The sequence below is a fragment of the Cygnus olor genome, chromosome 1 (assembly GCF_009769625.2).
Source record: "Cygnus olor isolate bCygOlo1 chromosome 1, bCygOlo1.pri.v2, whole genome shotgun sequence".
Taxonomy (NCBI): domain Eukaryota; kingdom Metazoa; phylum Chordata; class Aves; order Anseriformes; family Anatidae; genus Cygnus; species Cygnus olor.
In genome coordinates this window covers 101,986,707-102,011,476 of record NC_049169.1, presented here as the reverse complement: position 1 = coordinate 102,011,476, position 24,770 = coordinate 101,986,707, and the positions used below count along the sequence as shown (strand labels likewise).

The 24,770-nt window shown below is 38.0% G+C and overlaps 1 protein-coding gene across 1 annotated transcript in view; it reads right to left on the bottom strand.

Annotated features, from left to right (window-relative positions):
• PRMT8 (protein arginine methyltransferase 8) overlaps nucleotides 1–24,770 on the bottom strand; it is an 83,225-nt gene that overhangs the window by 5,500 nt on the left and 52,955 nt on the right. Inside the window, exons 4-9 of the mRNA XM_040574253.1 lie at nucleotides 22,235–22,298; nucleotides 16,922–17,064; nucleotides 16,445–16,532; nucleotides 11,379–11,494; nucleotides 4,597–4,747; nucleotides 1,921–2,042 (exon numbers count right to left, since the gene is read on the bottom strand). Coding sequence (XP_040430187.1) covers nucleotides 1,921–2,042; nucleotides 4,597–4,747; nucleotides 11,379–11,494; nucleotides 16,445–16,532; nucleotides 16,922–17,064; nucleotides 22,235–22,298 — 684 coding nt within the window. The remainder of the gene's footprint in view (nucleotides 1–1,920; nucleotides 2,043–4,596; nucleotides 4,748–11,378; nucleotides 11,495–16,444; nucleotides 16,533–16,921; nucleotides 17,065–22,234; nucleotides 22,299–24,770) is intronic.

Here is a 24,770-nt window from a genome sequence, read left to right as displayed (position 1 = left end):
TGAATTGATACATTCATAGAATCATTTAGGTTTGGAAGACCTAAGATCATCAAGACCAACTGTTAACCTGTCAAGTCTACCACTAAATCACAGAATCACATAATCACAGAACTGAAGGGGTTGGAAGGGACCTCGAAAGATCATCGGGTCCAACCCCCCTGCCAAAGCAGGTTCCTTAGAGCAGGCTGCCCAGGTAGGCGTCCAGACGGGCCTTGAATACCTCCAGAGAAGGAGACTCCACAACCTCCCTGGGCAGCCTGTTCCAGTGCTCTCTCCCCCTCACTGTGAAGAAGTTCTTTCACATGTTTGTGCGGAACTTCCTGTGCTCTATCTTGTGGCCATTACCCCTTGTCCTATCCCCACAAACCACTGAAAAGACGTTGGCCAAATCCCTCTGTCTCCCACACCTCAGGTATTTATACACATTGATGAAATCCCCTCTCAGTCTTCTTTTCTCCAGGCTGAACAGACCCAGGTCTCTCAGCCTTTCCTCATAGGGAAGATGCTCCAGGCCCCGTATCATCTTTGTGGCCCTCTGCTGGACTCTTTCCAGGAGATCCCTGTCTTTTTTGTACCGGGGACATGTAAACCATGTCCCTAAGCATCACATCTACACAGCTTTTAAATACCTCCGAGGATGATGGCTCAAACACTTTCCTGAGCAGCCTGTTTCAATACTTCTTAACCCTGCCAGTGAAAGAAATGTTCCTAATATCCAACCTAAACCTCCCCTGGCACAAGTTGAGGCCATTTCCTCTTGTCCTAACATTTGTTGCTTGGGAGAAGTGATTGAGACCCCCATCTCACTACAGCCCAAAAGAAAATATTTCAGTCTGTCCAAGGACATCAAGGTGGGAACACACTGTTCTCCTCTACTCTCACAGCAAGCAGTAAGCTTCAGGAGTGAATGTGATTGTTTTAATGACAAGGTTATTTTGTGTTTATTTCTTCCCCTGTATCAACACTACTGTGAAAACCATATCCAATCTGTTTTTAGTACGAAAAAACAGGAAAAGTAATGCAAAAAAAAAAAAAAAAGGTATTGATATGTTAAGACTTGCCACAGTCACCAAATACAATATTCCAAGAACTGCTACTGCATGGATGGATTATTATCAGGTTCTATTAATGGCTGTATGTGGTAATAAAAAGTGAGGAGATTCCGCTCAAGGGTTTTGGCTGAAAATGGTACCACTGTTTCTCACAGAAGCCATACTTCTGTTCGTCTGTACATGCAGGGGTTGCTCATCACACCATGTCTCACAGTCTCCTTACAAGTTTAAAGAAGCTCTGAATAACTGGCATCAGCCCATAGCAGAGAAACTGAGGAAGTTCTCAGTCATTATAGTGTGATATCCATCGTGTTTTGGCTTTAGTTTTAAACAAAACATAAGTATGTGCACAGTCACGACTTTGAAACAACCATAGTGAGTTCAAGTACATTTGATTAGTGAGTTCAAACGGAGATTCACTGAAAACTGTTACTTAATTTCCTGAAGGGTGAATTCTTGGGCACTGAGTGGAAAATGTGGGCATAGGTGTGGAGTTGACTCTTGATCATCCTATGTTTGGCAGGGGGGGTCTTACCATTGATTTTAGTGACAATATGAAAAGATCCTTGCCTGCTTGTGTCACAAAATATGAGCCAAACTGATTGCAGAGGGCAGCTGACTTGGTGATGTATCTGGACCATTTCTTCCTCCCCTTGCTAGCTTGTTTGCAAGCTGTCTTCTGCAATGTTAACACTGCATTATCATTGCTGTCACGAGCTTTGATGAAGCTATGACTACAGCTCTTACTAATAAACATGAATTTAGAGCCTTTAGCACGCTCATTGTTTTACTTATATGCATTTTATTTACTATTGATTAACATTTGTCATCAGTAGAGTTGGAATTAGAAGCAGTGGTGCTGACTTACCACATTTTTTGCATTTGGTTTCATGGATATCGTTCCATAGATTTCTTCTCCTCGTCTCACAGTTAGATAGTCCTCTAAGTAGAAGACAGTTTGCTTCCAGTGAGTATAGGGAGCATCAGGTGCTAAATATATATATATGGGCATTACTATTGACCTTTAAATTGGACTTTTACCTTATAAACCAAATTAAGATTTGCAAACAATTGAAAAAAGGCCCTTCTTCTCATAGAATGATCTAACTCATATAATATATTAACAATCATGCTTTACAACACCATTCTATTGACTGTCAATGGGTTGTCATATGATTTTTACTGGAATATGTCAGATGTGGATTCACCCAACAAGAAGGAGTCTATGAAGAAGCTTACTGATCATGACAGGGACTTTTTTGATTCTTTCCTTTCAACTTACATATATTCAAGTTGAGGAAATCTTTACCACTAAGTTATTTGAATGTCAGAGGTGAAAATTATTTCAAAAACAATTACACAAAACCATGGAAGAAAGCTTCATAAAAAACTGCTAATCACAATGACACAGATGAAACCTTTGACTCATGATCCTGAAACAGCACAAAATAGATGTTTCAAGAACACAGCTGGGGATAGGGTACTTGCACCTTGACCTGCTTTTAGTTTTTTTTTAATGCTATATGCTATAGGTGATTGCCAGAGATGGATACAGATCTAAATGAACCCCCAGTCTTGCTTAGTAGATTTACTTTGATGCCCTGTAAGTTTATAATTAAAAGATAAATTCTGCCAAGTGTCTCTCTTGGTTAAATCTGGGGTACCTTTGCTCAAGTATTTCAGTTAATTAGTTTAATTGTGTCATTAGAAATCAATACTCACTTTGGGTTTGTCTTCATTTTATACCTGTTTTCAGGCCTGAGCATGAACTAGACAACTATTTTGTATTTATATTTCTTTTCCCTCAAAATCCCAGTGCTGCTCCTTATCTTTGGGAGAAAACTAAATATGTTATAGGTCATGAGGACAACAGCACACACTTTGCAATCCTACTTCAAACCTGGACCTCCGGTATTGTCCCACTTGCTGTTTGGAAAAGCTTGCCTTTTCAAGCTAGAGAGAGCTGAGGCAGAGGATTATCCAAAATTTAGAACTCTCACCTGTTCTCAGAATGCTACACTGCAGAAATGACGTTCATCTCAAAGAGAGGTGACAAAGCTAAACCATCATCTCAGCTAATGGAAAGAGATAGCCACTTCCAAAGAAAGGTCATCTTCTCCTAAAACAGGTGAGATGAACTGCCTTTTCTCTTGTTTGAGAATAGGAGAATCTAGATACTGCATATAGTTGGCCCCAATACCAATTCCATTCCAACAAAATTTATGTAAAGCTGCAATCAACACCTGCTTGTGACAGAGGTCCTTTTGGAATGATTATTGCAAGTGTATTTTAAATGAGGTATCCAATGTTTCCCTTTTGCTTATTAATGGATTATTCTAGAGTAGTATATTCTCAGGAGATATTTTTATTCTGCCTTGGGTATTAGTCTTTTAGATACTTATCTCAGAGACTTTTTCCTGTTGTGTAAGACTGGCTGGTCAGGAATTAATTTGTTTATTTCTGTACATGCTATGCCTGTAAACTTTAATTTAATGGTGCCAATTTCCTTTGCCCCTCTTTCAGGTTTTCATTTTACTTATTTTGATTTACTTATTTGTTTTAATTTCTGATTTAAATTCAGATGTTTGAGTAGTCCCTAGTGAACTTGCACTGGTAATTTCTGCCTGTCATTGGTTACTGACACCTATCATGGTGTGGGAAGTACTGTAGTGTAAAACCTTTACAGACCAGGGAAATGTGTTTACTGAAAAAACATAAGAATATGAGGTATCAAATAATATCATCCATAAGGTTATACTTCTAGAATAAAATATAAGTAAACATTTTATCAAAGTACTTCAAGTTTTGATTCTCAGTGAAGAGCTAAGAGTTGTGAGGGGGAAAAAAAGATATTTCCCAAAATATTTAACTTACATCAGGTTCCATTTACAGTACTTTGAGTTGTGTTATGATGGCAGGAACAACCAGCAGCAACAATATTTTGTTGTTCTTGTCATTAAACCAGTTATGAGTTTTTTACATTTCTTGAAACACCGGCTGGTTTATTTGGTCTAGCAAACCATTCCTCATAGGAATGGAGTTATTCTTTTAAGTATCTGCTCACCAAGGTAAGTTAGAGTTTTGCAGATGGGTTGTTAGAGACGGTTTACATAAGCAGTATGTGTGTAGTTATATTTTGGGAAAAAAAAAATAATGTATTGTTCTAGACTCAGAAAACCAAGAAACATTTGTTGAGTTTATAGTTACATGGAAACTGAGCTCTGTCTCTTACAGAGGCAACAATCCCATATTTAATCTGAGAAACTTGACACAGTATTAAGATAGAACTGGTTGGTAATGGGCACAAACTCCTGGCTGATTCCTTCTGAGCTCTAAGCTTGGTAGCCATTGTGAAATTCTGCCACTGCTTTTGCAGAGTTCTTATATGCAGTTGCCTTTCCCCATCCTGCTGACATCCTCCAAAGTGACAAGAATTTTTGTCACTGAAATGAAAACTTAGTGGTATAGTAAGCCATCATGTACCATCTGACCAGCAGTACTGACACACCAATATTGAAATGTAACAAAAAGAAGCACAGAATACCTGTAGAAAATCCCATCTTCTTGTGACACTTTGTAAATTCGATATTAAAATAGGTGACCAAGGCATGAATGTAATCATTACGCTGAATTTGGAGGCAGAATGCAGAAGTAAATGCCAGTTCTTCAGTCTTCACTGTATAGATGTCTACTTCCTGAAGAGAATGAAAAAAAAAAACACATTTATATGCAGATGTCTGTGACTTTAAGCACTAAGTATGTATTTAATCATTTCATTTAATAATCAGTAACAAAGACAACTGTCAGCCCTTTACACTGTAAGAAATCTGCAGTACATTTGAACATATCAAATCATCAGCAAATGATCCAGTTACCTGACTGAGTTGACAGTATGAGGTCAGTCACAGAAGAGTGTGCCCTTGGGAATGGCAGGAAGGAGCTGCAAGAGCTGGAGGAAATCAAGGTACAAGTGTGCTTTGACAAATAGAGGCATAGTGGATGTTGAAATGGATATATATGTCCCAGCTCTAAGACTTTTCATCGTCAGGGACTGTCAGCATGAGGAAAGACGGCAGAATTGTTTTTATTTTTGTTTTTCATAAGAATAAACTTCTGATTTGTTTGAGCAGCTCTGGAAGGGAATATGCTTTGACTAGGTGATGTTAAGCAGTCAAAACATTTGAGGCAAAACAGGGGTCTGCTTTTTGCTGATTATGCTTTCTAATCCTGTGTCAGGTAGTGGATGCTAAATAGCAGGCACAGGGATGTTACTCTTCAACTATACAGATGGAAATCATGTAAATTATATTATGGATTGATTGCAGTAGTTGGGAGCAACGAGTCTACAAGATGGCTTATTTTTATTGATATTCAAAACTCACTGTTCAAGGCTTAAACTGAGTTTTTTTAGACTGATCTGATTTTCTCAGCTAGGTATTGCTTTTGTCTGCAATACTAACAAGACTGGTACTCATGATAGGGAGGATACTACATCTGAAATACTATCAATTATATTTGAATGCTATGGGAAATCTTTTCTGTCAGCATACTTTGTGGTATTCTAAGTGTATCTGGCTTCACTATCCTTACTGTACTTGTCAGGACTTATTTGGCAGGAGACCCTCAAACTGTTTTGCTCTCTATTATCAGGAGAATCAGTTTTAACAACAAAACTGTCCATGCTGACAGAGAAATAAAAGTTTTGTAAGCAGAAATCCAAATTTCCTCTATTCCACCAACATGAGGACCAACACTATGAATCATATCATTGATCTCACCAGCATTACTTCAGACATACACTGCAGTAATGCAGAGTAGGAACTGGAATGTCCATGCAAAATAGAGGGATCTTTTGGTGATTACATTCTATAATCTAAGAGAAGTCTGCAAAAATAGACATCAGAAGATTCAACCATATCTCAGTTACTGAGCCCTTTGCATGGATCACATATCATGCATTTCTGACAATCTGAAAACTTATAGTGAGATGATTTAAGCAAGCTATAATTTCAGTCTATCTAATTCACAATACTGCTGAAGAATAACTTAACTGTAATGAAAGTGATTCTATTACATTGCATTGGCACTGTGAGTCACTACAGCTTATAACTGATCCATGCTTGTAAGTGGTCATTTAGAGCTGGGCTAGCCTTCAAATGTTCTTCCTCACACACACACAAGAAGATAAATTTAAAAAAAGCATAACAGGAATAAGAATTTCAGTTCTGAATCTGGTCTGATCCCTGGTTTGGTGATCCCTTTGAATCTTACTCTGTCAACTATATATTCTGATATTAAATGTCACTGTTCATTGAATGTTGCTTGATTACAGCTAACGGTCTAGAGAATAAATCTACCTTTGCATAAAATAAGTAGAAAAGTCATGATTTACCACATTTCTTTTTAAATAACTTACTGAAAAAACAAACAAACAACAAAATGGTCACAGTTAAGCAGGGATCTCATCAAAATATAGCTCCTAATTATATTATAAAATCAAAATGTGTTAAGCTGAGCAATGACAAAAGTGTCAGAAACATCAGCTAAATAAGGATGTCCATGCTGTGGCTGATGCTGCATGAAAGACTGTGAGGCATCCTGTGGTACATTGTTGCAGAGGGACTGATAGAGACTAAGTTTTTATAAACTGCACAAATTTAATTCTTGGGCTGTGTGAGAAGAATTGCTTTAGGACTGAGCAAATGATGTATAGAATATAATTTAGTATCACAGGGGTGATTACAGTGAAGTTCAGATGAGGTGTAGCCAGCTATGATGTTTGAATGGTATAATTTCTAGCTGAAGGAAACATAATTGATGGGAGAAATGGCTCTGAATCGTGTCTACTGATGGGAAAAATGCTGACGATGATTGACCCATTTTCTCACTTAATTAAGGTTGCTTCTAGGGTGCGCTACACTTACATACTCAGCTAGGATTGTGTGGTCAAGAAGATCAGATAAACATTCAAATCTCAGTTAGTGCCTCTTTTTCTACTTCTATAAGGACTATGATTGGGGAAGGGTGAAAGGGGTTGATTGCTTTTTGTTTTGTTTTTTCTTCCTCTCCTTTCTTTTTTCTTCCATTGGTTTGGAGAATGAGGGTCAAATGGTCACCCACATGTAGGGTGTGACAGTGAAGACAGTGCTATTCATGTACTGATGTAGACTTGGGGGACAGGCAGCATTGGTAGAAACAATATTGTCAGCTTCAGAAATGGATTGATTTGAAGGCTGAGAAATAAAATCGGTAAAATTAGTTGCTAGAGAAAAGAGAAAGGTTTTTTTTTTTTTTTAAGGAGTGCAGTATTAATGTGGGAAGAGAACAAACAACATTAACTTCTGTGTGTTTGGGATGGGCAATGAAAGGAAGAACTGATTATCAGAGATTGTTTTGTTTTCACTAGGTATCATAGCATATGCTAGTTTCTATTAAACAAAATAATGCGGGAGCAAGTGTAGCTGGGGTTTTTAAGACAGCAGAGGCCTTGGACTCCTGCTTTCTGACAGCTTTTCCTGTTTGTACAGGACGAAATCCCAAAGTTATTAGGTTGGATTTTTTTTTTGATTTTTTTTTTGGCAGGGCAGGGAGGCAGGGGGATGAAGGGAGGCATAGGCAGAGTTAAATCTGAAGATGCTGAAAGACTGTGGGGAGGATAGTTGGAGAGGAAAGAGTGAGAGGGAAAGTTATTTAGTGGAGGCAAGAGAGATTTTCATGTGGAGAAAAGAATGGAGAAGAAAAAAAGTGTTTGAAGCCTAGAAACTAGTCAAAATAACCTAGAAAGAAAGGTGAGAAGTGGATGGCATAGGTGCTTATTGCTTTACTTCAGGAGAAGCTGGAAGAAAGGAATGTGATAAAGGAGCTCTCTCAAGTTGCAGTGAAGCAAGAGGAAAGTCTCAGAGTGTGAAGAGGAAAATGTCTTATTCTAAACTCATGGGTCAAGATTATGATGGGAGAAGGACATAAGAGTCATTGGAGTTCACAGACAAGTGCCTCACCTGTGTGGCTGGATGTTTCTCTGAGCAAAGGTAGATTTTTGCAGAAAATACTGCAGGTCCTTTGAAATTAGGCTCCATATAGGTGAATCAAGATATTTCCAAAATAGTGGAAATGTCTCAATGTATTGGATATTTGAGCATATAGGTTGGTTTTGCTTTGCAATTATGCATTTTTTTTTCTCTGATAAACAAGAATGTGTATTAAAAATCATTACTTTTTTCCACCTTTCTCCCCCATTCTTTCTCCCCCCCTTTTCACCTCCCACCTTTCACCCCCCCAATAAAACCTTTCTCCCCCCCGACAACTTTCCTCCCCGCACACTTCCCCCTCCCCCTTACACCTTTCTCCCTCCCACACACCCCTTTCTGCCCCCCCTTTCTCCTTCCACACAGTTTTCTTCCCCCCCCCACTTCCCCTCTTCTCCCTCTCTTTTTTCTTTTTTCTTTTTTCTTTTTTCTTTTCTTTTCTTTTCTTTTCTTTTCTTTTCTTTTCTTTTCTTTTCTTTTCTTTTCTTTTCTTTTCTTTTCTTTTCTTTTCTTTTCTTCTTTTCTTTTCTTTTCTTTTCTTTTCTTTTCTTTTCTTTTCTTTTCTTTTCTTTTCTTTTCTTCTTTTCTTTTATTTTCTCTTCTTTTCTTTTCTTTTCTTTTCTTTTCTTTTCTTTTCTTTTCTTTTCTTTTCTTTTCTTTTCTTTTCTTTTCTTTTCTTTTCTTTTCTTTTCTTTTCTTTTCTTTTCTTTTCTTTTCTTTTCTTTTCTTTTCTTTTCTTCTTTTCTTTTCTTTTCTTTTCTTTTCTTTTCTTTTCTTTTCTTTTCTTTTCTTTTCTTTTCTTTTCTTTTCTTTTCTTTTCTTTTCTTCTTTTCCTTTATTTTCTCTTCTTTTCTTTTCTTTTATTTTTTTCTTTTCTTTTCTTTTCTTTTCTTTTCTTTTCTTTTCTTTTCTTTTCTTTTCTTTTCTTTTCTTTTCTTTTCTTTTCTTTTCTTTTCTTTTCTTTTCTTTTCTTTTCTTTTCTTTTCTTTTCTTTCTTTTTCTTTTCAAGAAAGGTGGTTCATGTTTTAAATAACATTAAACTATGTAATCTTAAATTGCTATTGTGACCTGCAGGGGCTTAAACTATTCCTGGAATGTGTGGGACAAATCGGAGAATAGAGGAAGATAGTTTTTTGTTCTTCGTGGCTAGACAGTGGAGGAGATTCAGAAGTGTTTTCCAACAGTATTTTTTATTACAAACTGGATGTGGCATATCTTTCGTTCTTGTATGGTTCTGAGTTTTTGTCACTCAAATTGCAGGTTTTTCTACATCTGTGTGGCCAATTGATTTATTGTTATTGTAGTCTCTGGTGCTGACATCAAATCAAAATTAATGAAGAGAAAAAAGTTTTGAGTCAATACAAACAGGTGTATTTCTGTAATGTGCAAAGGTATCAGAGAAGAGAACATAACTGTTATACTAAATTTGAAACAAACTACTTAATTTTTCCAAGCAATGTTACTGAAAGTAGTAGGCCATAAGAAGGCCATTTGTACACTTTTCCTGAGATATGTTTATTGACTCTGGTTACCTGTCACTGAAGATGCTTTGATCACACTGCCCTCCCTGCCAGATTCCCTGTCCGGAATTCAGAGGCCTCCAGGAAAATTCCTATGCCCCTGGAATATATTTAAGAGATCATTCAAAGCAGAAGTGTTTCCATATCGGAGAAGTTGCTTGTATTCCTTGCACACACTGCAGCAGTGCACCTGCAGTTAGAGAGTTCCTTGAGGGGTTCAAGACTTGGGTTACACCCCATTCCTGAAGAGTACAAACAAGGAAATTTTACTCATGTCCAGCATTCTAAGTTAGTGTCATGGCTACATAGCACACAGAGGTTGTTTTCTTTTGCTAGTTTTGTAGAACAATTCAGAGCATCTAAACTGAGAATTGAAATAACTGCAGAACAGGGCTCTGGGTGGTCCATTAAGAATGCATCTAGCGACTAGTCCATCTACTGACTGATGTACAGGGAACCTAGATTCATCTGGTAGGCACCCTAAGTTAGCTGTTAAAGCAGGCAGGTTGAATTGACCCCTAAAAAAACCCTTTGTGAATCAGCCATGCCATCTTGAAATGCCATAATAAAACGTTTGAACAATTAAACATTATTGCTTTGTTTATTCTCAAATTAGCATGCATCTTTTAAAATTGTTTATTACCAGAGAAGCCAGTCCATTTTGCCACCTGAGCTCTCACTCTCCAGAGATATTTTATGGAATCTAAACAATTACTTATTTTCTGGCTTGGGCTGTTTTTAGACACAACTATCTTGTATTCCCTTTAGCACATATGTGTTCACAAAGAGTTTCTATCTTCTATTCCTTTTTGCTGTTTTCAGTAAAGGTTCTACAGACAACAGGTATGTCTTTCTTTCTTGTGTATAGGAAAACTTAATATTGTGTTTATTATTGGCAAAAAAATTAAGAGAACAAAATGGAACTAAATCTTTGGGATAAATGAGCAAACTTTGGGCTTCATGTAACTGATCGTGCCATTGCTATTGAAGCAGACAGCCTTATTCATGTGAGTAGTCCCACATAACATGGGAGGAATATTAGAGCTTTGCATTCCTGTAGGCCACAGTTTCTTAACATGGTCTTGTGAACAGATAGTAGTGACCATTCTGTCTTATACGTAGAACAGGGGACAAGTTAATCCCTGGCTGCAGGTGTTGGGGCTGAAAGAGCACAGTAACATTCTCGATAAGGCTAAAAATTAGAAATTTGCACAAAAACTAGGTTCCAATTCTGATCTCATGTTCTGGAATAAACTAGTGTTATTTCACCTGAGCTGACCAATTCAGAAATCAATGCTTCAGTCTTTTTTACTCCAAACAATTAAAATAGCCTTTTTCAGCAGCTTGCTATCAGTAATTTTCAACCTCTATTTACAAGGTAGGGCAATTAAAATTCATATCTAAAAATACCATGTATCTATTTATCCAGTATTTGGACATGTATTATTATAAAAGTCTTAAGTTACAGCTTGACATCCACTTATAGAAGTAGCCAGATAAGTACAGAGTCAAAAGAAGCATCTCACTTTTGGGTATTCCATAAGAAATCAAGATATTAATATTCTTGTTCTGCTCAGTGGACAGCTAAGCATGTGCAACATACCAGTACTAATTTAAAACTTTGTACAGTTTTCCTTCTTACTGTGATAGAATTCTATGATGATTGCTTCTGTAGCTGGTTAAAAGCATACAAAAATATTAGTAAAGCAAAAGCAGGTCTCCAAAGAATTCTACAGTTAGGTATAAACATTCATAATTAGGTGTATTTGGAATTACCAAACCTTTATTAAACAGGCATTGGTCACCACTTGCTTTGGATCTACTATGTCCACCAGAGGCTCCTTCATGGCAACATCCCTAATACAGGTCATGTCAAAGCCGTACACATTCTCCCACCCTGTCAATGCAAATAGATGTGTCAAAGACCAGCAGTAATAATAAAAATATTTTTTTGTTTCTCAAAGCATATTTCCTTTGAAATTATTTGTATGATCAGCTAAATTTCAGTTTTCCTCATTAACTCTTTGCTTGCTGCCACAGTAGTCTGTATCATATTTTATAGATAAAGCAGTCACAGCAAAATAACTGTCAATGTATATCTTTCAATAAGTGGCCTTTGGTTTTGGGTATCCTCCCTATGCTATGTTATATGAGATTTGTTGTAGATTTTCAGAGTTTTGGATATCTGAGAGTTTTGCCCCAAATCACATAATATAGCATGTCAGGTTGAGACTTGGGAATAGCCTTCAGGAGTATTTCCTATTCCTTCTGGGTAGTATTTCCTTATTTTTGTAGTTTGTTATTTGGTCAGCTCTTTGTATGCATACTCTTTTAATTATCTAAGTAATATTTAGTTTTATGAAGCAAATTACCGACAGGAGTAGAATTACATGTGTATTTCAATATTTGGAGGATCCAAGCTTTAATCTGCATGTACACTATGACAAAAAGCAAAAATATCCTCCTTCTAAACTATTTAAAAGCCATGCTGATCTTCTGTGTTTGAACTTTTCTGATTGTCCCAACAAATGCCTCTTGCGTGGTTTTTGTTTGTTTGTTTGTTTGTTTTTTGAACAAACAGTACCCTAGGAAACAGTACAGTGGATCTGCTTTTAAGATCTCTTCACAAAATGAAAACAAAAGCCTGATAAAAGTGAAATGCTAGTCTTATGAATCATCTGAATCAAGTTCCATTCAGCAATCCATTTGAAAGGCTGAAAAGAAAGTCACAAAGTTGTTGTGGGCTACAGCCTGTACTGAGCAGAAGGCCAGCTAGAAAAATTCAGTGAACGTTTAAAAAAATGTTTGAAAACAAGTAAAGTATGCAAGTTTGAAATGTCTTTTTTTTTTCTTTTCTCCTCAGAACATAGCATTTATGCTACCAGTGTTCCTAGTGGGCTATGAGTAAAAATGAGGTATGAGCAAAAAAAATCTGTGTGGTTCTAAATGGGAGCTAAACTGGACATGAATAGTTCTCTGATACCTTACCTTTTTGTTGGGCTGTTAGTTTCTCAACATTTCAGGGGGGTTGGTGATCAAAATGTTAGTTTCTGGTACTGTGACTATATGGGAACTTCAGATTACATTTATAGAAGCCATTTGTTTTCATGTGTTTACTTAGAAAAGATTAACTAGGAAACCCTGAAGAAAAAGTTCATTAACAGAGTTGAGGTCTCCATCACCTGATGTACTTCAGCCTAGATAGGATGCCTTTGAATATATACCACAGTCTATATTAGAAATGTATCAAAGGAGTTACAAGATAAAATTCTGTTTTACATTTTGCAGGAAATCAAATTGACTACAGTAGCCTTCTGTGGCATTAAGAGTTTGGGAAATCAGAATTAATTTGATATTTTCTGAGTGCACTTTGAAATACTCAGCCCTGCCTCTCTTGTGAATACAAGACTCTGTCTCCCATCTTAAGAGAGGAAAAAATGAAATGTAAGGAGACACCATCAAGGAGTTATAAACCAAAAAGAGAAACAAAAACAAGGCAGCAATGCATATAGGCAGAGAGACAGAAATAATTGAATACAGAGTAAACAATGGAGGTATAAAAAGAGAGGACCAATCAGGTGAAACCAGAAAAGAATGTGTCTTAAAAGAAAATAAAATTTTAGAAAAAAAAAAAGCCTGAAGCTTTTTTAAATTATGGGGAAAAAAAAAAGAGTTAAAAACAGGTGCATTGTCTGTGAGAAAAGAAAAAGGCTCAAGGCCTAGAAAGGAATGAGTTCAAAATAGAGATGAAAAAAGGGAATTTTTAATCCTGTGGCTTTGATTCTTTTACAGAATGAATGCCATAAGCATCCTTCTGAATCTATAAATTTTGTAATGAATTTAGCTGTCAAGGTCACCACAAAAGTGAAGAGAAAAAATCTAGGCTGTACTTGAGGAGTTGATATAATTTTCCCTTGCACTTACAGAGACCTTTTTTTTACCACCCCACTACACTGGGATTGCTTTTGACCCAAGGTAGCTTTGGCATATGCATTGGCAGTTCTAACTATCGCAACTGAATTTGATTAGAGAAACAGTAAACTTCTTTTTCTGAGAGGCTCTTGAGTAGAAAAGAATGCAGAGTTGTCATTTTTATCTGCAGGTTGGCTGGACCCACAAATGTTACGGAAGCTTATATTCTTAATAGAGCTGCTCAGGCATTTTTGTGATATTTTTTTTCCATAACAGAAAATGCCTTTATGTGAAATTGACCCACTCTAAAAAGTAAATTAATATGAGCCAAAGAAAAAAGGAAAACTGAAACAATGTAGAATTTGCTCATACTATCAAAACCATTTTTTAGAAAGGACCTCTCTGAAAGGCGACGCAGCCCATAGCCCATCTGAAGTGCCTCTACACCAATGCACACAGTATGAGAAAACAAGCAGGAAGAGTTGGAAGCCACGGTGCAATTAGAAAACTGTAATTGGATTGCTATCATGGAAATATTGTAGGACAAATCACACTGATGGAACATATCGCCTCTGCAAATGAGGATGGAGAACTGGTAATGACAGATGTGGAGAAGGCAGAGGTACTTGACAAATTCTTTGCCTCAGTCTTAACTAGTGGTCAGGCTTCCCACATCTCTCGAGTCCCTGAACCTCTAGGTGGGGGCTGGGGGAGCAGAGTCCCTCCCACTGTAAGCGAAGAGCAAGTTTGGGACCTCCTGACGCAACTTAACAACTACAAGTCTATTGGCATGCAGTTCTTAAGACATGCAGTTCAAGAAGTCCAAGGTGCTGCACCTGGGTCGGAGCAATCCCAGACAGTAGTATAGACTGGGAGAAGCACGCATTGAGAGCAGCCCTGGGGAGAAAGACTTGGGGGGTTCTGGTGGACAAAAGGCTCAATGTGAGCCAGCAGTGCATCCTTGCAGCCCAGAAGACCAACTGCATCCTAGGCTGCATCAAAAGAGGTGTGACCAGCAGGTCGAGGGAGGTGATTGTCGCCCTCTGCTCTGCCCTTGTGACGCCCCACTTGGAGTGCTGCATCCAGATTTGGGGCCCCCAGCACAAGAAACATGTGGACCTGTTCGAGCGAGTCCAGAGGAGGTCTACAAAGATGATCAGAGGACTGGAGCACCTCTCCTATGAAGAAAGGCTGAGAGCTGGGGATGTTCAGTCTGAAGAAGAAAGGGCTCCAGGGAGACCTCATTGCAGCCTTTCAGTACTTAAAGTGGTCTTACAAAAAAGATGGAGAAGGACTGCTTACTCAGGTAGATAATGATAGGACAAGGGGAATGGTCTTAAACTAAAAGAGGATAGATTTAGCCCAGACATGAGGAGGAAATTCTTCACTGTAAGGGTGGTGAAGCAGTGGAACAGCTTGCCAAGGAAAGCTGTGAATGCCCCATCCCTGGAGGTGTTCAAGGTCAGGCTGGATGAAGCCTTGGCCAACCTGATCTACTGGGGGTTGGAGTTAGATGATCTTTAAGGTCCCTTCCAACCTGAGCCATTCTATGACTCTGTTATGACGAAATAGATTCAAAACTTGAGAGAGCTAGGGGAGATCAAGTTGAACCTGAGCCCGGTGTATGGCACTATAGTGATAAAAGTGAACCACATACTGAGGAGATATGAGACATTTCCAGGAAAAATGGGTTTTCTTAGCCTGGCACAGTGAAGTTTAATGGAGGGATCTAATTGCTCTCTGCTACCATAGAAAGATAGAAAAAAATCAGATTCATTTCAGGTAAAGAGGAATAATAAAGTTTCAGCAAGGAAAATTCTGACTAGACATTCACAATGTTTGCTCCTGATATGTTTCAGCATTAGCACAAGTGCGCAGAGAAGTTACGGAAGCCTTATCACTGGATTCTGTAGGACAGGCTTCGGAGTGACCTGACTTGACTTTGAAATCTGGTGTGCTTTGAGCAGAAGGCTGGACTAGATGACCTCTACAGGTCAATTAAAGCATGAGTTATTCAATGAAACTTAAAGGGAAAAGAAAAAACAAAAACAACAACAACAAAAAACACATTTTAAATGTAAATGAAATGTGAATTTTATGCTTTTGTGAATTAAAAGCAAAAAACTTTATAATTTTTTTTTCACATCAAAGTGAATGGAATATTCTGACCCTTATTTTTCATTTTAAAATTCTCACATATTGTGTTTTAAAAACCATTACATGTTTTTTCTTCTTGACAAGCTTATTATAGAGATATAATTTATTCTAAGGTTATTTCTTAACCTTTACAATTTAATTGCATCTTATTAATTATTCTGTTGTTCTTGTTATTTTAAATACAAAAAATTCAGCACCTGAATGGCAAGAATTCTCTTTTTGATAATGTTCACTACCAAAGGGGTGATAGTTTTAAACTAAAAGATGGTAGATTTACCTCCATCCCTGGAGGTATTCAAGGCCAGGTTGGATGGGGCCTTGGCCAACCTGATCTAGTGGGAGGTGTTCCTGCCCATGGCCTGGGCAGTAGGAATTAGATGATCTTTAAGGTCTCTTCCAACACAAATCATTCTATGACTCTAATTTTAATGGCAGTTATGTGGGATGATATATTTACTAAAACAACAACAAAACTAAACCTCCTAAAATATACATTGTAAAATACATGTAGAGGTATCAGTATAACTCTAAATAAGGTCTACATCATTTATTCACATATCTTCCCTTTGTGCGCTTTAAATTACTGAAAGTTTCCCAAATTTATCACAAGGCTAGAGTTTTCTTAGTTTTTATGTTTATATTGGGATTCTGGCCCGGTTAGTATGATTTTTTGGCTTTTGCAAAACTTTGTGATTGAAGAGATTAAATTAGGCCACTGTAAGTCAAATATTTCAGTGAAATAACAATAGAAAGTGTTTATTGTTAGGCATGTACTCACAGTGAATTTTGAAGTCCTTGTACTGTCTGTCTTCAATTGCTACCACGTACAAAGCAGCTCGGTCTGGAAACATTAGCCCTCCTGGTTTCTGTTGATGAATTGTGGGGAAATGGATCTCGTAATCTATTCACCTGACAAAGACATCACATTTTGAACTGCACATACGAAAAACAGACAAGCACCCCTTGCATGCCTTTACTGTTTTCCTTCAGATTGTCACATCAGCTTTAATCTCAGCAATTCTTGCAGCCCGTGGCAATGTCATTAGATAGTGTCTATATGAATTACATCAGCAGTCAATCAAAACCAAATCTCTTTTACTGAGATTCCCTTTGTTAATCTCTTTGTTAAAGCCTATGAAATTGCATTTGGAGATGTAATTGTCTCTTGTTATGGGGACAGTAGCAGAGGAAGGCTTGTAGTCAGAAAATAAGTGCTGATTGTTCCAGAAAGGAGCATAACATGCAAAGCACCTACCAGCCACTTGTCTCGTGCGAAGATGACTGTGTTTAACATTGACTCATAGAAAAGACAGTAACCCATCCACTCGCTGATGATGATGTCTACTTTATCCACAGGTAATTCAACTTCTTCCACTTTACCTTTAAATATTGTGATTACTGAAAAAAGAATCCAAAGAAATATGTTTCACATAATAAAACACCTGACTTTCTTGCTGGTGAATGACAGGTTGACCTTTTCAAAATCATTCTCTTCTTGAATGCCTGTAGATTAGGGGTGACCTCATGTGACTCAAAGGACTTATACACTAAAGCTCTCTGCAGTAAGTACAATAAACACAAGTTTTAGCATCAGTATAAGAGGAAAAAAAAAAAGCCCATACAAAAACAACAGAAAAATGAGGCCTTACCTGGTTTACCTGCATGATCTCATTTTACTTGCCCTATGGAATTTAGTAGATTTCTAGATTACTAACTATGTAATGCAAAAAATCCACCTAGAATCCTTTAAACATTCTTGTAGGGTTACACAATCATGATCTCATTGTTGAGATATTAGAGATTTATGGAACTAGAATGTAATTCTCATCTGTTTTTCAAATGTTATACTGGCTTCATAATGAGAGAACTGAGGCTTATTACATGAATTCTGGGGGCTGACTCAACTGAGAAAAGTCAAATTCAGCCTGACAGTATGCAATCAAGAAAACTTGTACAAACATGTTTCTGTAATTAAAAATGATATTCCTTCCTCTCTGCTTCATTATTTCATCTTTTATAACACACTGGTGTTCTCAGTCTGAATCTTCTCTCTAGTTTAGACATGGATGGCTTTCCACAGTTACCTAATGGGACTTCTAGAAAACATTGCTGCCAGGTGTTCTGTCAACATATAAGTTTCAAGGAATTCAAAAAGCTTGACAGAAGTTTGATGTAACATAATATCAGATTCTCAGAAACTATATACAACACAGCTCATTAAATTAATGGCAATACTGTAAACTACTTACATTAGAGTGGGGATGTTGCAAAAGTAGATTGACAGTCTATTAACAGAACTAGTTTATAATAGTAGATATTTTACTTAAAGGAAAATTAAATACCAGTCTATTATGTAGTTCACATATAACAAATAATTTCCTGATAGGATCACTACACAATTCACCAGTCATTCTTGAAATTTTTGGATATATTTCAAAATATTTTCAAAATTATTCCAAATTCTCTAGAAAAAAATAATTTTCAGCTTATGTTCATCTGCTATTTATGTTGTTTGTTGCAGTGGACAAAATCTCACGGTGTTGTATTCTTCCTTCACAAAGTAACTGATGTGCTTTAAATCTAGAAATAAAAATGTGAAGTGAAAATTTTACTTTCACTTACTATTGGACAGAATGACTGTATAACTCTTAATAACTGGTAATTTTTATTGATGGCAATTTTTATTGCTGAAAGTGCTCAACATTCAATTTGGGGTATATGAAGATACTTTCATTTCGCTAGAACTAGGTTAGCTGTTTGACCGTGGGAGTGTGGGCCGAGTGATTTTTAGAACATAACTGAGGAAAAAATGAGGTTTCATTTTGCCAAAATACATGCAGTATTAGTATTACTCTAACCATATGTGACTACTTTATTTGCAAACAAACTTTTAATCCAAAATAGCCCTCTAAGAAGTTGGGAAGTTCTGATTCAGACTGGTAACACAAAGTATCAGCTGATGTGAGGACTCTTTTTCTGTTCTTTTTCAGACTGGAAAAGAACACAATTCTCATTTCCATTCACTAAACTCCTTCCTTTTGCAATTAGTAGTTCAATAGTTCATCTGTTGTATTGCAGGCTCTTTATGTTTATAAGGTTCAGTCATTCTCTTTAGTTCTCTTTTCTCCTGAAAGAATTATTCTGGAGTCAATTTTAGCACTGTTAACAGCTGCCAGTGTGACACACCTGCAGACTTTGAAGCCATCTGTTAATACCTAGAACAGCCACAGTGTGAGCAGCAGCAAGACCAGTTCCTTCCACCTCCCTTTACTTCAATGAATCATCACAAAACACCATGTGGGAACAAATTGTGCTGTCCCCAGCTGTATTGCATCTGTTCTGGAAACAGCAGTTTTTTTCTTGTTTCAGCCCCTTTTGCTGACTCTGCATTTTTTATCAAAAATTAGGTGGAAAAAAGGAAAAATTGCCATGAGCAATAATATCCTTTGGGTCAGTACTGCTAACATTAACATGAATGTGAATGTGTGTCAGTGTAAAATGTGTAAATCAGCCACTGTCCTGCCACAGGAGAGTAGTCTCTGCTTCTTTATTCACACTTTCAAGGACTTGCTGCTGTTTAAATGAGGAAGAATGCCTGGAAAAAGTATGGACAAAGAAGCAGAGATAAATGCCACATGAAACCTCTGGAGCACACTGGACCCTTCTTGGAACAAATTAAACTCACTAAACCAGAATTAAACTCACTAAACCAGAGAGCTGAATCTGACAATGGAGTGGTCTACTAGATGACAGTGCCAGCACAATGTAAGCCACAAGTAAGCATAGGAAGGAAAGGGGAGTAGGGGACGGAGGACTTCTTCCTTTAAGCATAGGTGAGCTGAGGTGTTTCTCATTTCATTATAGCCTTACAACTTTGGACTGTATAGAAACAGTTACATCAGCAAAGATTCAGCTGTTTTATAATAGTTTCAGACTGACTGACAACACTGATTCTTGGGATCAGTCTATCCGTACTATAGAAAATCAAACCAAATACTTCGCAAGGGAGAATTACAGAGTCACAGATTATATTAGGTCTGGATCTATCACTAAATTTCAGATGTGTCTGCTTGTGAATTGGAACATTGTTCATTCATGCTTTTCCCACAGAGGAAGTTTATGTTGGTCATCTGTTCTTCAGAAATAAAACTAAAAATATATTTGACCCAATCTTCTGAAGTCAGAATTAAATAACTGAAGTGATCTGAAAAGTCAATTGTACCATAGGTTAGATTTTCTAAAACTCCATTTCTTTTCATAATGCATTTACCCTAAGGTCCTGCTCCAAGCATCAAGAAACATTTTTTTTTTTTTTTGAAAACTCACTGTTTGAATATATGCACAACTCTTGTAGAGAATCAGCAAAACAAGAATGCTTTATGAATATATATGTTTATGTACACATTGAGATCAATTCTTTCTAGACTGACGATTCTGTCTGAATTGTTAACAATTAAAAACTGTCATGGTCAACTTCTATGCTATGTATTCTGTTACTATGTCCCTTCATGTGCAATTCCTAGTGCTGGAAATCTAAACTAACACAAATTAATTTATGGTATGCTGGTTTATGTGGCAAGGGTTTGATAGCAAGGGGACTACAAAGGTGGCCTCTGTGAAAAGAGTCCAGAAGCTGCCCCATGTTAGGTAAGAGCCAGTTCCAGCCAGCTCCAAAAGGGACCCGCTGCTGGCCAGAGCTGAGCCAATGAGAGACACTGGTTACACCTCTGTGAGAGCAGATTTAAGAAAGGGAAAAAGCTGCTGCAGGACAGCAGCTGGGAGAGAGGAGTGAGAAATAACCCTGCAGACACCAAGGTCAGTGCAGAAGGAGATGGAGGAGGTGCTCCAGGTGACAGAGCAGAAGTTCCTGTGGCCTGTGGAGAGGCCCATGGTGAAGCAGGCTGTCCCCCTGCAGCCCATGGAGTACCATGGCAGAGCAGATTTCCATGCTGCAGTCCATGTGTGGAGCAGCCCATGGTGGAGCAGGTGGATCAGGCCTGAAGGAGTCTGCAGCCCATGGACAGCCCCTGCAGCAGCAGACTCCTGGATGGAACTGATGCCTATGGTGAGAAGCCCATGCAGGAACAGGTGATCTGGTGGGAGCTGCTGCCCATGGGTAACCCATAGCCAGCTCCTGGAAGACTGCACCCCATGGTGTGGACTTATATTGGAGCAGTTCTTGAAGAGCTGCTCTTTGTGGGAAGCCCATGCAGGATTAGTTTAGGAAGGACTGCATCCTGTGGAAGGGACCCCATACTGGAGCAAGGGCAGAGAGTGACCGTGAAGGAGCGGTGGAGGCAAAGCATTAGGGACAAATTGCAGCCTCCATTCCAGCCCCCAGCTGGAATCTGCTCTGTGCTACAGGTGCAGACTAATCAAGCTGAGGTTTGACATTGTTTCAGTGCCTTCTCCCTATTGTGGAGGAGAGCATTTTCCAGACCTTTGCATCCTTCTTTTTGTGAGCCAGCTGTTACATACACTGTCTGCCTTATTATGTACCATGTCACTGCGATGTCCTTTGTTTTTTTTTTTTTTTTTTTTTTTCCACACCATTTGAATACACATGATGTATGAGAAACTCTCTTCCCAAACAGCTACTTGTTAGTCAGAAACTGGCAGTGATAGCAATAAAAATTAGGGCAGATCTAAAACAGAACAGGAAACTAGTCCTGAACGAGCACTTGCACAGCACCAGCATGGACACAGCTAAGAGGAGAGGAAAATGATACAGCCCAGCTAGTTGTAACCTGCTTTGCTCTGAAGAAAAGACAAGCTTCTCTAAAAAAATCCTTTAAACAAGAACTGTGTCACAACCTCAGTTAAAAAAGCCAGATTTATTCAGGTTCTTACAAAGAGATCTTGTGTGTTGTGATTTGGAGAACTGAAGAGATGAAATAGAGTTGGTTGGAGATTTTTTTTGTTCAGTTTTCAATAGGTTGGGGGACATTTTAATATTTTTAAAAAATTGAAATATTTCCACATCTCTGGGAAATTCAACAGGTTCCTTTCAAGAAAGAAAAAAAATTCAATATCATTAATGTGAGAATTGATTATTTTGATTTGTGTTTGTGTATTTCAATGAGTTTTTTTCTTTTCTTTTAAATATCTATTTTGTAAGTCAGAAGTAACTCTGATAAATCTGTATTGATTTGGAATACTTTTTGTTCATAACATCATTTAAATTTCAGTTTATGAAAGTGCATGTTTGTATGCGTCTTGATTCCATTTATGAAATAAAGTGGAATTGAAATGGCAGAATTCATTTGAAAAGGGAATTCTGATGTTTGTTCAGCTCTAGTATGCAATCTTCTGACTGCTCTGCTAAATCAAACAGCTGGTAAGTCCCACTTACATCTGTTGTCTGTGAGCCTAGAAGTAAATGTAGAAGTAACTCCTCCTGTGAGGATTTGTTATAGTGCCTAGAATGAGTTTGTTTTTTTTTGTATTTATATAAATACATAATACAAAACTACCATTTATATATTAAGCATACAACATAAACAAAACAGAAAAAGTGAAAAACATTATCTCTTTTTTCTCCTAAAAATTATTTTTATATTTTCCTTACTGTTGTCCAAGTGGTTGGCCTTGATAATTTTTTCTGAGTAGTCAGATATACTTGAACATTCAATCTAGAAAAGAAAAAAGAAAAGCAAGAGAAAATGTAATTGTGTTACAGACATCAGATATATGAATAGAATCAAAATCTACTGAAGGCAGCAGAGCCTGTACAGAGTGTGCAACTACTGATAAAGAGTAAATCAAATCTGTGTGTGCAGTATCATGATCAATTATACCTTAATATTTAAACAAAAGCTTGTGTATGAGTTAAATTGACTCACATAGAAAGGATTGTTTTTAAAACTTGAAATGTGGAAAAAAGAGTTCATAACTACAAGATTATATAATTTATAAATAACATTGTTTAATTTATTCCCAGTACCTCACAATATTATCCCCCCTTCAAAATCTGCTGAATCAATTAGCATGGTCGTCTATTTCCTCATATATTTGAAAACAAAATACATTCAAACTTTGTGAATAATGTTAAAAAACAAACCATGACAATAATGGTCTGTTTCAAAAAGAACTTATTTCAACCATGAAAATCTGTATTTGTCAATGCATGCTATCAAAAAAGAAGTCAGAAATTTTACACAGAAGAAAATATGGATATTATTGTATTTACAAAACCATCCAGATCTACGTCTTTTCTTATGACCAATTCTGTGCTTTTAGTAGGAAAGGAATTACAAAGTACCTCCTAGTTAAAGATTTGCCCTTAAATTTGAGCTCTAGCAAAAGAGCCCATGTTTGCAAAGACTTTTGATATCTTAGAGAAATGTTGCATTCCTTGAATCTCACTTTTTTTTTTTTTGGGGGGGGGGCGCTCTTTTGGGTCAAAATTGCTGGTAGTTGCCTAGTCAATTCCTAATTTAGCTCTTTCAAATTTGACCTTAAACTATTAATAACACTTTGTATAATCTTTGTCTATCATTTCCCCATGGCAATGTCAAATAGAATTCTGTTATCTCATGGAAGTGTTTTTTATGTCCAAGGATTTTCAGTTATCCTCTAAAAGTCAAACTGTGCTTGACCTCTTTGCTGGCGCTCATGAACGGCATGACAGCAAATGGAAGGACACACAAATCCTCTATTCCTTTTATATAGCCCAGGAAACAGATAGTCATAATATCAATCCTTGTCCCCATGGGAACATGATCATTATTTTTGCTTAGTTTGCTTGCGGATGTAAACCACTCCTTAAGTTGTCTGACTCAATAGCCTGAACATAAACTAAAGTTGGCATATAGAAGGGACCATCAGAGGGCCAGTCCAGGAAGAAGTCTGTCAGGAAGAAAAGAAACCCCTTTGGGAGAACTCTGTCCTTTTCCTACATCCAGCTTCTTCTTCCCATACAGTAAACTGTATGTTAAATGAAGAATATAGCCACCTCCTCCAGCTGCTCCAGGCCAAGACCACTCCTGCCCTGCTGTCTGGGCGCCTAGAGACTCTGCCCAGACTGAGGCATGTGGCTCCTGCTTTCTCCTTGCAGGTTCAACCTGAGCACATATCCCAGTAGCAAAGCTGAGTACATATCCCAGAGACACACAGCCATGTAGATAGAGACAGGTCATGGACATGACTTGCCTCACAGGCTGCCCCTGCCAAGTGCTGCCTTCAATGACACTTACACACAGTACTCACATAAAGCACAGACAGCTAAGTCCCCTTCCTTCTCTTCGGCTGTTAGAATAGAATTTCATTACTGCAGGCACACACACAAGGCCACACTACTCACTAGTTAGTCCAGCTTAAAGTTTGGTAGTGAATACACACAAAGCCCACATATACCAGGTCTGGGCAAGATACAAGCTTTCAACCCCCTGCTCAGCAGCAGGCTTCAGGCACAAGGGCTGTGACCACTATTCCACCTGCCATTGTGGAGCCCTGCACTCACTTTGCTCATGTTCCAGCAGTTGGTCTTGGGAACAGTCAATGCTCCTGCTCCAAGGTTTGGGAGTAAAAGACCCCCACTTGCTCCTGTAGCTGATGCTAGGACCCCGCTTGCTCTAGTAGCAGACACCACATGCTGAGGGCACCTACACCCCTGGTCAGACTCCAGTAGCTGGCACTAACTTCCACTCACCCACACACAGGTCTCACCAGGAAATGGTACTGAGGCCCCTGCACTTGGTCCGGCAGCTGGCACCACTGGCCAGGGGTGCCTGTTCCCCCAGTCTGACTACAGTAGCAGGCACCAGTCATCACTAACACAGACACAAAGGTCTTGCCTGTAGCTGGCACATAGTTCTTGCAGCAAACATACACACAGGAGAGACGGTGGCAATATTCAGAGAGAGAGTTAAGAAAAGATTTAATGAGAAAATATAAGAAGGACAGGCTGCAGTGATCAGGTGCAGGGCTGACGCAAACAAATATACTGACGAATTCCGTTTTACCTATGACTTGTCCTTACATACCCTTTTCTACCTATCCCCCTTCTTTGTCCCTTTGGCCCCACCTTCCTCTGCACACCTCAAGTGGTTTGCAAAGCTCTGCAGCTTCCCACTCCGCTCCCAGTCTGGCCCCTTCCTGGTTCC